This window comes from Ischnura elegans (genome assembly GCF_921293095.1).
Source record: "Ischnura elegans chromosome 13 unlocalized genomic scaffold, ioIscEleg1.1 SUPER_13_unloc_2, whole genome shotgun sequence".
In the NCBI taxonomy this organism is placed as follows: domain Eukaryota; kingdom Metazoa; phylum Arthropoda; class Insecta; order Odonata; family Coenagrionidae; genus Ischnura; species Ischnura elegans.
In genome coordinates, this window is record NW_025791658.1 from 4,853,601 (window position 1) to 4,870,728 (window position 17,128).

Sequence of the window (17,128 nt, forward strand, 5' to 3'; positions counted from 1 at the left end):
ATTTTATCCCATAGGCTGATAGATTGGGTGTATTTTAATTACGCGCGTTTAGTTCGGAAAGCCGCTTTCCCGTAAAAATCTTTTATGTTGGCACTACGTACTACTTTGGCTGGATCTTGGGCTAATTCACGTAATGTGCGCTGAATGTAAACAAACATAGCATTAAAGTTGACGCAGGTGTGGAGGGTACCTGCGAACCTTTGACATTAGATTTTGGGGAACGGTTGAGGTGTACCCTTATATACGATGTGAATTTGTAGCTCGAAGCACAGGTGTGAGTTTTTGTCTTAATTATTTGGAATTATCCCTGTTGAGATCCCCCAAATATTTATGTATTCATCCGTTTGACCACGGCATTGACGCCCCTTATTCCACTATTCTTTGCTTTTTACATAATATTTTATTGCTGGTAGAATGCGTCGTAATCCCACTAGAATGGCTAGTCTTGGGGTTTCTATTTGCCTCACCTTTACGGCGGTGCTTCTCAAACGAAGACGCTGTACATGGATGGACCCCTGAAGAGTCTGCGCAGATTCGCTGCACAAATAAAAGAGAACGGAATGCTGAATTGTATCTTGTGGTGTATTTACATATCATAGTACGTATTTCCGTTCTGTATTCTTCCCTATTTTCGCCGAAATCCGGTCACAAATCATTTTATTAGACTGAAGCTAACGTCATTTTGACTTTTCGGCGAAGAGATATGTCAGGAAGAATGCTGATTACGAAGATAATTATGGTCTTTATTGTTTGGAGCGTGCGTGTGGACAATTTTCTGGGTAAGAAATTTACTTGTTTTCGACTTCCAATTTTCTGCTTATTGAAAATTCGTTCTTTTATCATAAATACTTAAATACTGTTTGTCGTTACCATTTTTTATTGTACTCCAGGCACGTAAATTACTTTCCATTACATTTGTAGGCAGTATTTCTTGTGTTGAATGAAGTTTTTAGTCGTAAGGATTCAAAATACAGTTATAATAGCCTCTAGCATACCTTACTTATCGAAACACCCGTATATATGGGTGTTTCGATTTATATTGTGTAAAAGCGTCGAACTTCAATTCAGAGAATCCTTTTGCGTCTAAGTAGCCAGCCATAGGTCCACCTAAAATTTTTCTAAGTGAAAGATTGTTTATGTAAGTTATAACATTAATATTGAATGTGTATTTTTATGAATATTATCATGTCTTTGAGAACACTCATGTACACTATGGTTACCAGAGATGGTTAGAGTACAATAAACTATAACGACTCAATTAGAGTTACTTTTTAAAATTTTAATATGTTACCGGTACCATTCAGTGGTGCAGCCAGTGGGGGTTTTGGGGGATAAAACACCCCTCCAGCTCAGAGACATTGCTAAGTTAAATCCATTTCACTTAATGGGATTTCTGTTACACATAGAATAGTGTAAGCATTTATAAAATATCCCCCAGAAAGACATAGAACTTACTATTTTGAAGCATGTATCATAAATTTTTTCTGAAGGCCACCACTCCTCCCACTTACCCTGGTGGGTATTCTATACCTCCGTGACCAGTGGGGTAGCCAGGAATTTCGTTCGGGGGGGTCCAAAACTGGGGGGGGGGTTAAAAAAACAGCGGCTACTAATTTGTGGGTGTTAAGTTAATATTAGTACTTTTTATTATCGAAAATGCTTCATTTGTCTAAGAAACATTTTGTGAAGTATCATTATTTTTCGATATTTTGTTTTCTTCTGTGAAGGAAAGTAATTGTGTTTTTATATTTCGGGAGGGGTCCGGACCCTCAGGCAGGGGCGAAGCTAGGAATTAAGGCTGGGGGGAGGGGTTTAGGTGCAACTAATACCGGGGTGTGTGGGGGTATAGTATACCCACCAGGATTAGCGGTAGGTGCGAGATTAACCCTTTCCGTGCTGTTCAATCTCCGAAAACCTACTCCTCACATGCGGCGAAAATATTAAAATGCGTTTCCTGGGCCCATGGAGCAGGTACTTCCAGGATGGGTGTGGTACACCCTCCGAAGGGTCGCTAATCCGCGGCCCTATCCTTGACGAGCTCACCCACGCAGGACCGTCTCTGCGACCCTATGAGCAGGCAGCCTACCTCCCGAAAAGGGACCACTCTGACTGCAATTTGAAAATCAATCACTCAATCCAATCATCAAAAAATGATTGTTTTCATTGCAATCCTGCCAATCAAGCAATCAAGCATGTCTTCTAGAAACGTGGCTGCGGACAACCGGAAAAATGGCCATTTTAGCAAAGTTAACGAAACCGTTATTTTTCATCGCAGAAACACGGTTCAAAGACGTACTTGATTGCATGATTGGCAGGAGTGCGATGAAAACAATAAGTTTTTGATGATCGTGTTGAGTGATTGATTTTCAAATTGCAGTCAGAGCAGTCACTTTTCGGGAGGTAGGCTGCCTGCTCGTTGGGTCGAGGAGACGGTCCTGCGTGGGTGAGCTGGTCGAGGATTGGGTCGCGGATTAGCGACCCTTCGAAGTGCTTCGGCGAAAGTGCTGACCGCATGGCAGGGGGGAAGTAAAAGTACGTCCACAGCAGTGAAAGGGTTAATAAATTCCAGAATTTTAAGATAAACGGTTCAAAATGGTGAGTTTTACAGCTTTCTAAGGGATATCTTATTAATCCTTAGATTATTCTATTAGTAATATCAATACAATTAACACTTGAATGCCGAAGGGTGTCATTTTGACACCCCTCGCAAACATTTTTTTCAAAGCTGGCCTTTAAAGAGTGTTGCAGAATAAAATATTTTGTGACTTTTAATCATTTTTAGGGCTCAATAATACGACAGTGTTAAGGGTACACCCCTCTCTTTTTTCCGTTTTAAAAATCCAAATTTCCCTTCAATGCCGGAGGGTGTCATTTTGACACCCAGTATATTTTATCATTTATTCGTTCGGATTAGGTGTTTCGTGGGATGCGGTTTGATTATTACTATCCAAATTAGTATTTTAAAATAGAATGTTCATTACCTTCACAATAGGGTGGTTTCCTATTATTTTTTTATTGCCTAAATTGAAAGATTATTACTCCTGGAGTACGTATTTCACGCTTTTAGATTTTTAAATGACGATATCTATTTTTCGCGATTAAATGAAAAGTGAAAATTTTCAAGCACGCGAAAACGCGACGCATAAGTAGGAATGATGGGAAAAAGTCCGTGCGACGCATTTCTGGTTCCCCCTCCCGCCTTGTGAGGTGACCTTGATCGAGGCTCTGAGCGCTGATAGGACGCAGGATGCTAGCGGGTAGCTGAGTACCTTGCTGGCTGGTAGCGCTTGGCTTAAAAAGGTTTATTAATACCTTATCAAAGGAAGAAAACTTTCCGACCTAAGCCAGTTTTAATAGGTGATTATTAAGACATGTTTCCCTGAGCTCTGTGCCTCATGCATGCATTGGTTACCTCAGACGATGTATAACTCCTATCCTCTCGTGTAGAAACTAGGTCCCTGTGACGTCACGTGGAGTGGAATCGCATGGGCGCCAATCTGGCCTTTTTCAAATGAGGTTAAAATTGACCCTTACCATTCGTCAAAACCGGTATTTCAAAAACCAAATAATTTGTGTATTATGAATACACTAATGGTGGGTAACGAATCGCAATCAATGCCTTTCGTTTTCTTTGATGAAGGAAACTACCCTATTGTTTATGCTTCACATAATTTCAGAAAATATCAGTTGCTTAACATTTTTTCAAAAATTTATTAGCTCGTAAGGTAATTATTTTCCGCTCTATTTGCGAATGGTTTTCCTTGAAACCAGCAAAATTTTACCGAGTCGAAACTTATTTTCCATCAAACTCAATTGTAGTGACAATGAAGTTGGCTTTTGCGGAGCCTCTGTGTTCGGCTGCCTGGCAGTCGGCTGTTTTGCAGACTGGCTCGCTGGCACGGCACGACCAGTCGAGACGTGCTTCTCGACTTGCATCGGCAGTTTGGTCTTGATAATGGCACTACATAAACGTGTTAGGCCGGAGAAAATTATTGCAACTGTATGATATTCCTGTCTTTGATGCCATGAACTGCGTGAATGGCCATCTACCTTTGTTTGGAAACAGCAGTTCGTCAATGGTTGTGTGTGGCCCAGGCTATGTTTAGGGCATTGTAGTACTTCAGTTACGAAAGATAAACATCTTAGCACGAATACACGTTTGAGTTATTGTATCTGCTACTCATCATCACTGGTCAACAATCCTAGGATTGGTTTGACGCAGCTCTCCACTCAGTTCTCCTATCAGCTAATCTTTTCACGCCTACGTATTTCTTCTCTTTCACATCTCTCTTTACTTGTTCCATATATTTTGTTGGAGGTCTTCCTTTTCCATTCTTGCCTTCCACTTGTCCTTCGACGATTGTCTTCATCGGGCCATCATGTCTCAAGATGTGGCCTATAAGGATGTTCCATCTTCTTATTAAGGTTTTCATGAGGCTTCTCTTCTCTCCTACCCTTGTTAGGACTTCCTTGTTACTAACTCGGTCGATCCATTTGATTTTCGTCATTCTTCTGTAGCACCACATTTCAAAGGCCTCTATCCTTGCTTTCTCCGCTGCGGTCATTGTCCATGCCTCACTTCCGTACTCCAGAAATGTTCTTATGAATTGTTTCTTTACTTCCACATTCAAGTTTACCGCTGTAAGCAGGTCTCTCTTTTGGTGGAATGCTCTCTTCGCCTGGGCTATTCTGCTGATAATTTCTTTCTTGCTTCTCCCGTCACTAGTTATCTTGCTTCCCAAATAACAGAATTCATCCACTTCTATCAGTTTTTGCCTCCCTATTTTAATGTTGGTCTTGACTTCTTCTCTTCTGCTGCATACTAAGATCTTGGTTTTCTTTGTGCTTATTTTCAGTTGATATCTACTCATTACCCTACCCATATTAACCAGAATATTTTTCAAATCCTTCTCTGTTTCTGCTATAACGGCTATGTCATCGGCAAATCTTAGCATGCTAATTTTTTCTCCATGGATATTCACTCCCAACTCCTTTTCTTTGATCTGCTACTATGTACGGTATTAGCGATATGTTCCTCGTTGTGTTCGTAGACGAATCTGGATAAGCACTGGCTATTGGACCGAAGAAATTTATGCGTAGTGGTGAGGTTGTGCACCGACGTGGAAGGGGTGCTGGCCAGGCTTCAAAGCGATGACGCGACGCCTTCTTGTTCAAGATCCTACTTGAGAAGGAGATGCTGTGGAACTGTGCTGCTGTGCGTTCAAGATCCTACCTGAAAGTCATGCTGCAGAACCATAGCCTGGGCCACACATAACCTTTGACGAACAGATGTTTCCAAACAAAGCAAGATGCCCATTCACGCAGTTCATGGCATCAAAGCCTGATGAATATGGTCAAAAATACTGGCTTGTAAGGATAGTAATTATTTGATAAACGTATTTCATTACCTTGGCAAGGACGACTGTCATCAAGCTGGTGATCGCCTCACAGATCATGCTCTATTGAAACTTATTCGGCCCTACTTGACCAAAGGCAGATGTATCACTACTGGCCAATTTCACATCAGTTTCCTTTGGTTTGCTCAAAAGAAAGGGTACAAGCCTTTTGGGTACTATAAATAAGAGAAAGAAGGGTATCTCTGCTGGAATAAAATCTTCCCGGGAAGAGTTGTATTAAAATAAATTGAAAAAAATGGTTACGTAACAGTTACCGTTTATCAGGGCAAACCCACAAAATATGTTCTAAGGTCTAATATGGTCGAAGCTCTCTTCGCCCTCGTGTTGTCATTGGTGACAACTCTAAGAAATCGCCCGAAACTGAACCAGAACGGACAAGAAACTGTCAATTTAGGATAAAATGCAATAAAACAGAACTGTTGGTTTTTGTAAACTGTGTAAATAGTCAGTATGTGTGGCCAAAACAATGCGAAAGTGCCAGAAATGTAAAGAATCTGCAATTTAGATAAAGCTTTTTGGAAGTGTGTACAAAAAAGTATTCGATTTCTTTTTGCATTTTCACAAAGTTTTTGTGTTTTCTTTTATGCAATTTTGTAGTGAAATAATCGTAATTGATTTAATTGTTTTCAAATTTTCATCTTTAAAAGCAAATTTCCACATTCATTGACGAAAACCAATCACAAAAAAAGATGCTGTAGTCCTAGAGAACAGATTTTCTTGCATACATTTTTTTTACTCCAGTGGAAATCTCTTAAAGACATTATTTTTTGAAAATATTAAGAAACCAAAAACAAATATGACAGTGAAGATGACGCTTTGACAATAGCGATTAAGAAAAGAATAATCTGCAACATAACACGGCTACAAGAACCTGGGTGTCAAAATGACACCCTCCCGGCATTCTTGGGGTATGCCAATTTCCCGGCATTCTAGTGTACAGTAAAATGGATTAATCTTAAAAATTTCTCTGAGCTCTGGGGGAGGGAGAGTTATCCCCCAAAACCCTCCCCTTGCTGCGCCACTTACCCCAGGCCCCCATAGCATTAGTTGTGCCTAAAACCCCCCCAACCTTAATAATAATACTTTATTAACTCTGTTGGGATACAATTATCCATGGGTTTCGTCAAGATACAGAGAGACTTAAAAGAATCACAAAACACAGATTACAAAATATCATTTAAAAAAAAAATTCTTGAACACTATAATTACCTTTGTTACATAGCAAGCTTCTCAATCTATTCTTAAAAACCTTTGATGAGGTAAGGGATTTCATATCAGAGGGTAGCCTATTGTAGATTGCAGCAATAGCGTGATATGGTCCCTTCTGACATTGGCTAAATGAATACAGATAACTGCGAATGTCACTTTTTGATCTAGTGTTGTGACTGTGATAGGCAGAAAAGAAACTTAATTCCTAGCTGTGCCGCTGGCACTGATTACAATTTTAAAAAGTAAGTTATAATAATAATAATTTATTTACCTTCAAGTCTTACAAGGTAATGATTGATTGATTTATTAAGTCACCGTAAGCATTTGCATTATGCATGGCTTTGTCAAGGATGTTACATGTATTACACAATATGAATGGAAAAACAATGCTCAAATAACAAAACAATATAAAAAATATATAAATACTTACAGTTTACAAAATTTTTTTTTGTGAACACATTTCAATTACACACTTAAATTTTTTTACATTAAAAAGTCATCCACACTATAGAATAATTTCCTTAAAAGTAGTTTTTTCACGGCACACTTAAATTTAAAGGAACTTTTGATATTTTTTACATAGCTTGGCAATTTATTATACACAAGTATTCCCTGATGGTCTATGCCTTTAATTGTTTTATTTACTCGGTGCTGACTTACATGGATTTCATTTTGGCTTCTTGTATTATGACTATGAATGTCACAATTTTTAATAAACATGTCTTGGTTTTTTTTAATAAGAGAGACTGTTTCAAGAATATATATACAAGGGAGTGGTAAGATTTCCAGTTTTTCAAAAATAGGTTTGCTGGGAGCTCTATTATTGGAATTAGTTATTATGCGAATAATCTTTTTTTGCATTTTAAATAATTTTGTTAATTAATTAATTTTAATGTCAGTACAATAATTATATATAAGTGTACATAGTGAAAACATTGAGAGGAATATAATGCTTACAATTTTAAGGCACTTCTGTCCTCTATGAATTCATTTAATGAATAGAAAGCTTTTTTGCATAGCATTATTGTTTATCAATTGGAAGATTTATTGTCTTTTATCAAATTGATTGAATCTGGTACCTTATTGAAATAATGGATTCCAGTATACAATACACATTTTTCATAAAGTACTACATATTTACAGTTACTAGTACTGTTACTGTTAATTTTGATGAAACCTTCTGAAAACTGATCTTATCAGATTCACGACTGATTTTTCTTTCTCTTTTCAATGCTAAAGGTTTACCGTCGGCTCTAGTGGCTGAGGGTAGTACTGCGAAACCTGCCGAGGAATTTTCCTGTTACCAGTGTTCCACGTCCTCCCCCAGCGACAAGTGCGGTCCGGAAGACTTGAAACCCTGCAAACAACCAGCTGACAGATGTTACACCACCATTAGACGTGGTATTAAGACATCCACAATGAGAATAGGGTGGTTTCCTATTATTTTTTTATTGCCTAAATCGAAAGATTATTACTCCTGGAGTGCGCATTTCATGCTCTTAGATTTTTAAATGACGATATCTATTTTTTGCGATTAAATGAAAAATGAAAATTTTTCAAGCATGCAAAAACGCGACGGCTAAGTATGAATGCTGGGAAAGCCTCCATGTGATGTCGTTCTGGTTCCCGCTGCCGCAAGTGGGGTGACCTTTAGGCAAGGCTTTGAGCGCTGATACGACGCAGGATGCTAGCAGGTACCAGAGTACCATGCTAGCTGGTAGCACTTGGCTTAAACAAGGATTAATAATACCCTATCAAACAAAGGAAACTTTCCGACCGTAGGCAGTTTTAATTGGTGATCATTAAGAGATGTTTCCCTGAGCTCTGAGCCTCATGCATGCATTGGTAATCTCAGACAATGTAAAACTCCTATCTACTCGTATATAAACTAGGTCCCTGTGACGTCACATGGAGTGGCATCGCATGGGCACCAATCTGGCCTTTTTCATATGAGGTTAAAATTGACCCTTGCCATTCGTCTAAACCGGTATTTCTAAAACCAAATGATTTGTATATTTTGAATACACTAATGGTGGGTAACGAATCACAATCAATGCCTTTCGTTTTCTTTGGTGAAGGAAACTACATACCCTATTTTACTGGAGCATCTTAATTATGTTGGTAGTAAAGTAATTAGCTTAAGTGAGCTTGGAATCAAGTTTTTTTCTTTCAAAACTGCTCAAATAACAGGGAAAGAATGCTTTTTGATAATCTGGCAAGGCTCTGAAAAACCAAAAATGGTGAATTATTTTAAGGAATGAATGGTATGTATAAAAGAGGATGCTGCAATTTTCTGTTAGCTATACACTTTCATAAAGATGCACGGCTTTGAACCGAAGTTGTAACGAAAACAAGTTAGCACATAGCACAAAATATCAACAAAATGTCTTGAACATCTTCAGCTCCTATCTGGGAAATACCTTTTAATATCTTGTAGACATCTTATAGACATTTTGTAGATATCTGTATGCCTGCTTTTCTGATATATATAAGATATCTAGAGAAGATATTTTCTAGACATTCGTTTCAAATTATTGTGACATTCATATTCAAATTATTCCACTGGGAAAATTCAGGATAAATGACTCGAAAATAATATGTTTTGGTGTAACAAGAGTTAACTTTTCAACTGACAGCCTGCTGGTGGAGCAGGATGTGATGGTAGAGTACCTTTTGGAAATTCTTCCTAATTATAGGAACCTCTCTGACTTTTGTTTCTTTCTAATAGGTGTTTCTTCCTCTGATTCCAAACTTGAAGTTTCCTAGGTAGCTTACAATTATTCCTTTTAGATTTCTTAAAGGAGTCTGCAAGTTCATGTTATGGCGAATCCATTACTTCATGTTTATAAGACTGATTACAATACAATTACGTCATATTATCATATATCTGCTGAAGATAATCATTTTTCTTAAAAAAGATTTCTTGACTTCTTAACCTTTTCAAGATGGCGGAGTTTTTGTCTTAGCATGACTGCTGTACTGAGCCCCAAGAGACTCTTCTTTCTCGGGATACGGAGCATTTTTGGAGGGCATTCGATAAGAAGGGTCTCGCTGAACCTTTTTCGACCCCTCCACGCAGGGACTCCGCATTATCTCGGACTCCGAGAGTAGTTGTGCTCCCTCCTTTCCGGGTTTACGACCATACCTGCGGCATTGGTTTGCGGTCAACTTATGTATTGTTCATATGTATTTAGCAAATGGATAATTGTTGCTTGCACGTAAATTGCAGACTTTGAATTGAATTCCTCATTTTTTCCTGAGCATTGTCAAATTTTAAACGAAGTTCTAAGGCCATTATTAACGCATTTAACGCAGAAACAATTTCCATGTTGATTTTTATACATAACTCGAGATATAAGTTAAGATTTGTCGTAGAATTTCGTTTAAAAATTGTAAACGCTGCCCAAAATACAAATAATTCAATTCTTAGTTTATTTTTCTTGAGAAGTGTACAAATATTTATTTCAAAAACTGACTGGATAAACAATTGTATGACGGCTGTCCCTTACCGCTAAGAGGGGTAATAAAAGGCGAGGGGTCAGGGTACCTGCTCCAGGATTCTGAGGATAAAGCCTATACCCCACAGTGTTGCGTTCGAACAAAGATGTCGTACACCCGTGACCGTCATAAAATGGGGGAGAGGTAGAAAACGTATATATACGGCTTTCGTTCTCCTGGTCAGGAAAATCTGAAACGTAAATATACGGCTCTCGTCTCCCGGGTCAGGAAATGTCCACACATATGTCTTTAGTCGGGAAAAGGTTAAGCAGTCAGTCGCTATAGCTTATACTATTACTTAGGCAACCCACAACACAAACAGTTTACGCTATTAGATGTCTTGCTCTAAAGTTTTTTTTCGCGAAATAACATTGATTTCGATCACAAAGAAGTATTTGAGAGCAACCAATAAAGATTTTTAGGCCAACTTTAATCACAGGGGACTCTAATATAAAATGTTTATAATATGTATTTAAAAAAATAGCAATTTCAGATTTAATGATGAACTTATGTTATTAGTATTAAAATTTACAATTGAAAATTGGAGTATTTTGGAGCCCATTCAAAATTGCAGAGAAATGTTTCCTTCAAAACATTAAAGCGTGTAACAAAAAAAAGTGATGGATCCAATTTTGACTGCTTCCTTAATGATGCTAGGGTTTCAATAGGGTGGTTTCCTATTTTTTTTGCCTAAATCGAAAGATTATTACTCCGGGAGCACGCATTTCACGCATTTAGATTTTTAAATGACGATATCTATTTTTTGCGATTATATGACAAGTGAAAAATTTCGAGCACGTGAAAATGCGACGGGTAAGTATGAATGCTGGGAAATCTCCCGTGTGACGTATTTCTGGTTCCCGCTGCAGCAAGTGAGGTGACCTAAGGGCAAGGCTTTGAGCGCTGATACGACGCAGGATGCTAGCAGATAGCGGAGTACCATGCCAGCTGGTAGCGCTTGGCTTAAATAAGGATTATTAATGCCTTATCAAACGAAGAAAACTTTCCGACCTTAGCCAGTTTTAATAGGTGATTATTAGGACATGTTTCCATGAGCTCTGTGCCTCATGCATGCATTGGTAACCTCTGTCGATGTGAAACTCCTATCTACTCGTATAGAAACTAGGTCCCTGTGACGTCACGTGGAGTGGAATCGCATGGGCGCCAATCTGGCCCTTTTCAAATGAGGTTAAAATTGACCATTGCCATTCGTTTAAATACTGGGATTTCTAGAACCAAATAATTTGTATATTATGAATACACAAATGGTGGGCAATGAATCGCAATCATTGCATTTCGTTTTCTTTGATGAAGGAAACTACCCTATTGATGACAACAGGACGAGAAGAGAACCCTACCCAGTGGCAACACAGTGAGGGAAGCGAAACAACCCACATAGGCCCCATGACTGTATAATAGGGCAGATCGGGTATTTTCAAATCCATCAGGCCCAATGAAAGCAAGTTGTGGGACCAATCTAAAATAATGTATGGTATGGTATTTGGAGGAGGCGACCGACAGCTGAGGTCATTTGTGCCATGAGGGAAGGGTATGGAAGGAAGGGTGGAGAGAAACCCAGCGTCGGCATTAGCCTGCTCTTAACGAAAGGAGTCAAGGGGACCACGGCTTAACGTCCCATCTGACGGACGGAGTGTTGCGCTTGAAATGTCCTCCACACAACATTCAAGCAGGGATCGGGCAGTCTCTGAAAATTCTCTGCCAGCACCGGGAATTGAACCCGAGCCCACTAAGGTGGGAAGGCAACACTCTAGACACCACACCAACCCCATCCCCTCAAAAATAAGGCTTGAAAAATTTGAGACCTCTAGGTACCTCGCTCAAATGCAATTTATGGGGGGAGAGGGTCAAAATTCGTAAAATTTAATATTTTATGGTCATTCCCTCTAGATTTCGCCGAGTTACTGCCCTCTAAATCAAAATTTTCAAGTGGGAAGGAAGGTTATTTGGAAAGATATCTCGATGGCAATAAAGATTTTGGAAACTGCTGCAGGTTGTCGAGCAATTGTCAAGCATTTAATTGAATCCTGAATCACACGATCATTTTTTTTTCGTAATAGTGAAAATCTCCCAATATCTGACGACATCATCCGTTAATTTGTTGTAACTTGTGAGTCAGTCCAAAATATATTCTGAATTCTGCGATGCAGTTGAAATTTTTACTCAAGTTTGAATCACATTATCATTTTTTTCGTCGCGAAAGTGATCACCAGAGCAATCACTCGCAAATGATCGTCGCCGGCGTTTTTCGCGATCGCAATGAGGATTCCCATCGCTGTTTTTCACCACTCGTCCGGTCGCTTTTTCCGTCGCTAAAACCGTCACTAAAACCCCATATCAGCCAATCGGAACGCTTTCCCCTATGGAGCGATTGCAGCGCAACGTTTGACAAATGTGGGAACGGCATAAATAAACAAACACGCTATATAATTTCGTGATGTGGGTCCCATGACAACGAGCTGTGATATTGGAAATGATGCGAAAAGCGACGGCGGGAGTGACCGTGTGATTCAGAAAAATGATCACTAGAGCGATTGCTTTTCGCGACGGGAAAAGTGATCTCGATAGTGATTACTTTTCACGACGAAAAAAAATGATCGTGTGATTAAGTCTTATAAACACTTTGAGTGCCGGCCGCTAAATTTAAAGCCCTACTGAAAAGTCCGGCCATTTTTACTAAATTCGCATTTAATTTAAAACAAAGTACAGTACAAAATTGTGCGAAAAATCCACAGAGGAAAAATCATTCGCCTGGACCGCAATTCGAACCCGGATCCCTCGATTTCCGGCCGAGTGCTTTAGCCAGTTAAGCTACCGAGGCGTCATTCTCCCCTGAGGAAATGCGGGTGACTCCGTAAAAAGTTATCACCGTGGCTAGTCCCGGTATACTTTCATACAGTACAAAAGTTGGTATTAGTATCAAAGATATATTTATATTGATGTGTATTTCAATAATTTGCTCTTCTTTATGAATGAGTTGAATAACATTTATTGCTAAATTTTTAATTTTTATTTTAACAATGAAAACCTACTGTTTTTGAAAAATAAAAAAGTTGCAACATATGATGTACCGCCATAACATGCATAATAATTTTTTTAATACGCTCAATTTGAATTATTTAAACCATGGAAATCATGAAAAAGCATTGTTCCAAGCATAGCATTCAAAATCCTGGATGACAAAAAGGGTCACTGCACCCTCAACGAATGGTTCTTTCCTCCAAAGAATTTTCACACAAAGTAGGCGGAGATAGGGGTGCCGGTAGCTACAGAGGACTTTTCGTCCTCAAGACATAAAGTGAACTCTTTTTCCATCGAGGAGTTGATTTTTGAAATAACAGAACCACTAAGCAGAGAACTGGAAAAGTACCACGGGCGAAATATTACAGCTTCACGCAAACAAAGTCAATAAAATCAATAGACGTAATATTATGTCCATGGCAATCCTCGGAAGGATTAGCAGGATGTAATATTACGTCCATGCCATGCAAAGTGTTAAGGATGAGTAGGTTCTTAAATTTTTTCAGTTCTCGGTACGGGTTCGGTTCACCCTGATCGGTTTTTGAAACTCGGTTGCAAGGAGGACTTCTCATCATCTGAATTAATGGCAAATTTAAATGAACAACCACAAGAAGTGAATGAAAATAATTTAACTAAAGATGTAAATTAGCCCGCAAGCTCTGTAAAAAAAACTTAAGATGGTCTCCATAATTTTATTTGCCAAGTAAAAAAGTTTAAATACCACGCTGTTAAAGAATGCATGATCGCCCTATATTACATCAGGCAGCCACTCACTGGTTCTTTCTACCAGTTTTGATTGTAAAAAAAATCAACATTTTTACTCTAATATTCTTTTTTTTTTTTGGTTCCGTGAATGCATAGTATGATATTTTATTTGTGAGTCATCCATCCCTGTATCATTAGTTACAAAATTTACCACATTAAAAAACTTGTATGAAAAAATTCTCTGAGTTCTGGGGGGATTATTCCCCCAAAATCCTCCTCTCTGAGGTTGCGTATGGGAGTGACGACTTAAATACAGTGAAACCTCGATTTTACATTCCCCCATTGTACGTTTTCCCTGATTTTGCACAGTTTTTATCGGATCCCAAACATTACCGCCTTTAAACAATGATACTCTATTTTACAATTTCCTCAATTTCGCACGTTTTTAAAGTGGTCCATCCAAAAGTGTAAAATAGAGGTTTCACTGTATGACAAAAAAAATGGTCGTGTGATTCGGGCTTTATTTCTCTATTGTGCCGCTTTTTTGAAGAAAAAAAATGGCTCACTTTTTGAATTTATGTCGAGTAGAAGCCTTGTGACTGCGAGTTTTGATTGGAAATATGAATCTTATTGTTTTGGTCCTGTTTATTAAGGACTTCTTTAATAAGAATTTATGGATAATTTGAAGGTTCTAACTGGTCCCAAGATGTGCAAATCATCCAAGTTCCACTGTTTGTAATAGTCTTAAAAGTTTAAAGAGCTTTGGTACATGCTGTTAATAGTGTGATATTTTGTTTGTGAGTCAGCCGTCCCTGTAATATTAGTTACAAAATTTGCCACTTTGAAATGCTTGTATAAAAAAATTCTCAGAGTTCTGAGCGAACAAACTTTTACGACATTAAAAAACTTGTATGAAAAAATTCTCTGAGTTCTGGGGGGATTATTCCCCCAAAATCCTCCTCTCTGAGGTTGCGTATGGGAGTGACGACTTAAATACAGTGAAACCTCGATTTTACATTCCCCCATTGTACGTTTTCCCTGATTTTGCACAGTTTTTATCGGATGTGGTACTACTAGTTTCGACGCAGCGGCGTCATCATCACCTGATGATGACGCCGCTGCGTCGAAACTAGTAGTACCACAAAAATAAATTGGTGGATTTATACATAGTTTGTTCGCTTTTATTTATTAGAATGAACCTCCACAAAGTTGAGCCTGTTACGATAGAGATTATCAGAGTTCTGATGTTATTCCCCCAAAATCCCCTTTCGGTTTCATGATTTCACTGAACTGGGAACTGGGAGTGAGAACTAACTCAATTATGACAAAAAAATGGTCGTGTGATTCTCTCTCTATTCTGCCAAGTTTTTGGAAATAAATGGCCCACTTCTTGAATTCATGTTAAGTTGAGTAGAAGCCCTGTGACATCTGGAGGGAAATAAAACTAATAGTTCCAAATGTTATTAGCCGGTTTATAAGAACATGTTATAAATCAAAGTTTAAAACAAATTATTGTTCCAATACGCCAATACGAAGGATTTGTGTACCATACAACAGAAATTTCAACGATCTAGACTTGTATCAAAAGAAATACTGCTTTGTAAAAGATGTTAAGGATAAGTTTCGCGACTGTGATAGTATTTAGTTAATATTTTCAGCATTTGTTATCATTATTGTTACTATTTTGTGGCTGTGACCAATTTATATTCAATTTTTTTGCAGTTGTATTCTTGTGTTTCTCGCCCTATAATTATGTATATGTTGGGCGAACATAAAACATAATAAATAAATGAATAAATCTCTTCTTGTTCCTCAGAACCTGGGGAGCCGTTCAACGTGGTTCGAGAATGCGCCCTCGGGCCTTGCCAGAGCGAGATTGGGGCGCTAGTATCGCTCGTCGGCGACGGCGAACACTGTGACGTAAGCAAGCCGCACGTCAACTGTTTATTGTGCTGCCGCGACAGCGGTTGCAACGCTGCCGACTCGTTACACACATCGGCCTTCTTCTTTGTCTCCATCGTGTTGGCAATCCTGTACACGAGCTAACCTGGAGTTGACTATCGCAAACAAATGTCGCCCTCTTTTTCTCTCAATGAATCGAAGTTGCCTGTGAGTCTGTTTCACTCCATTATATTCTAACAGCTACCCCAAAAAAAAAAAAAAGGTGTGTGCAATTTTTTCTGCACCTTAGTTTTTATGAATGTTTGTACGTTTGTTCCAACCTAAGGACTGATATATTGTACTGATTTTGATACTCGTACACTATTTTTTAATTTCTAGATTTCTTCAAGTGTCATAGGCTATATTTTACTGGAAGTTTACCTACAGTTTGATCCAGAAATTGGTATATATGTTCATCAAAATCACACGTATTACACTACAATGTATGACAAAGCATTCTTATGTTGCCGTACGTTTTGGCAAGTTTTGCCCAGTTTGTTGTATGCTAACAAGGGGAGAGTCTGAAAGCTGTGTCTCTGATTTCAATCGAAGTTTGTAGTGTTGTAGCTGAGCTGTCCACGAAAAACCCTCTATGTGGGGTTATATAACCAACAGTTAAACCCGTCAACGCCCACGGGTGCCATATGGCACCCAGTGCAGTGCTGAGCCAATACTCCTGCAATGCATTTAATATGGGAATTTTAGTGTACATTTCTGTGCACCTACTTAGTAGAAGGTTTCCTCTGTTATTCAGTCAGTTTGAATAGGGTGGTTTCCTATTATTTTTTTAATTGCCTAAATCGAAAGATTATTACACCTGGAGTACGTATTTCATGAATTAGATTTTTAAATGACGATATCTATTTTTCGCAATTAAATGAAAAGTGAAAATTTTCAAAGGCGCGAAAACGCGACGGCTAAGTATGAATGCCGGGAAAACTCCGTGTGACGTCGTTCTGGTTCCCGCTGCCGCAAGTGAGGTGACCTTGGGGTGAGGCTTTGAGCGTTGATACGACGCAGGATACTAGCAGGTAGCAGAGTACCCTGCTAGCTGGTAGCGCTTGGCTTAAATAAGGATTATTAATACCCTATCAAACGAAGGAAACTTTCCGACCATAGGCAGTTTTAATTGGTGATTATTAAGACATGTTTCCCTGAGCTCTGCACCTCATGCATGCATTGGTAATCTCAGACGATGTTAAACTCCTATCTACTCGTATATAAAGTAGGTCCCTGTCACGTCACGTGGAGTGGCATCGCATGGGCGCCAATCTGGCCTTTTTCAAATGAGGATAAAAATGGACCATTGCCATTCGTCT

The 17,128-nt window shown here is 38.8% G+C and overlaps 1 protein-coding gene across 2 annotated transcripts; it reads left to right on the top strand.

Annotated features, from left to right (window-relative positions):
* Positions 1 to 133: 133 nt before the first annotated feature.
* On the top strand, positions 134 to 16,591 carry LOC124172776. 2 transcript variants are annotated; one of them, XM_046552266.1, is made up of 4 exons: positions 134 to 272; positions 414 to 779; positions 7,866 to 8,027; positions 15,685 to 16,591. In XM_046552266.1, the coding sequence occupies exons 2-4, from the start codon at positions 704 to 706 to the stop codon at positions 15,912 to 15,914; spliced, it is 468 nt and encodes a 155-aa protein (XP_046408222.1). In that variant the 5' UTR covers positions 134 to 272; positions 414 to 703; the 3' UTR covers positions 15,915 to 16,591. The 2 variants fall into 2 exon arrangements, with proteins under 2 accessions (XP_046408222.1, XP_046408221.1); XM_046552265.1 differs by having other exon boundaries at positions 134 to 779.
* The last annotated feature ends 537 nt before the right edge of the window (positions 16,592 to 17,128 follow it).

Excerpts from the sequence above, each read along its gene's own strand:
- LOC124172776 (XM_046552265.1), top strand. The coding sequence starts at position 704 with ATGTCAGGAAGAATGCTGATTACGAAGATAATTATGGTCTTTATTGTT. Across the intron at positions 780-7,865 it reads GCGTGTGGACAATTTTCTGG|GTTTACCGTCGGCTCTAGTG; the intron begins GTAAGAAATTTA and ends TCAATGCTAAAG. Across the intron at positions 8,028-15,684 it reads TTACACCACCATTAGACGTG|AACCTGGGGAGCCGTTCAAC; the intron begins GTATTAAGACAT and ends CTTGTTCCTCAG.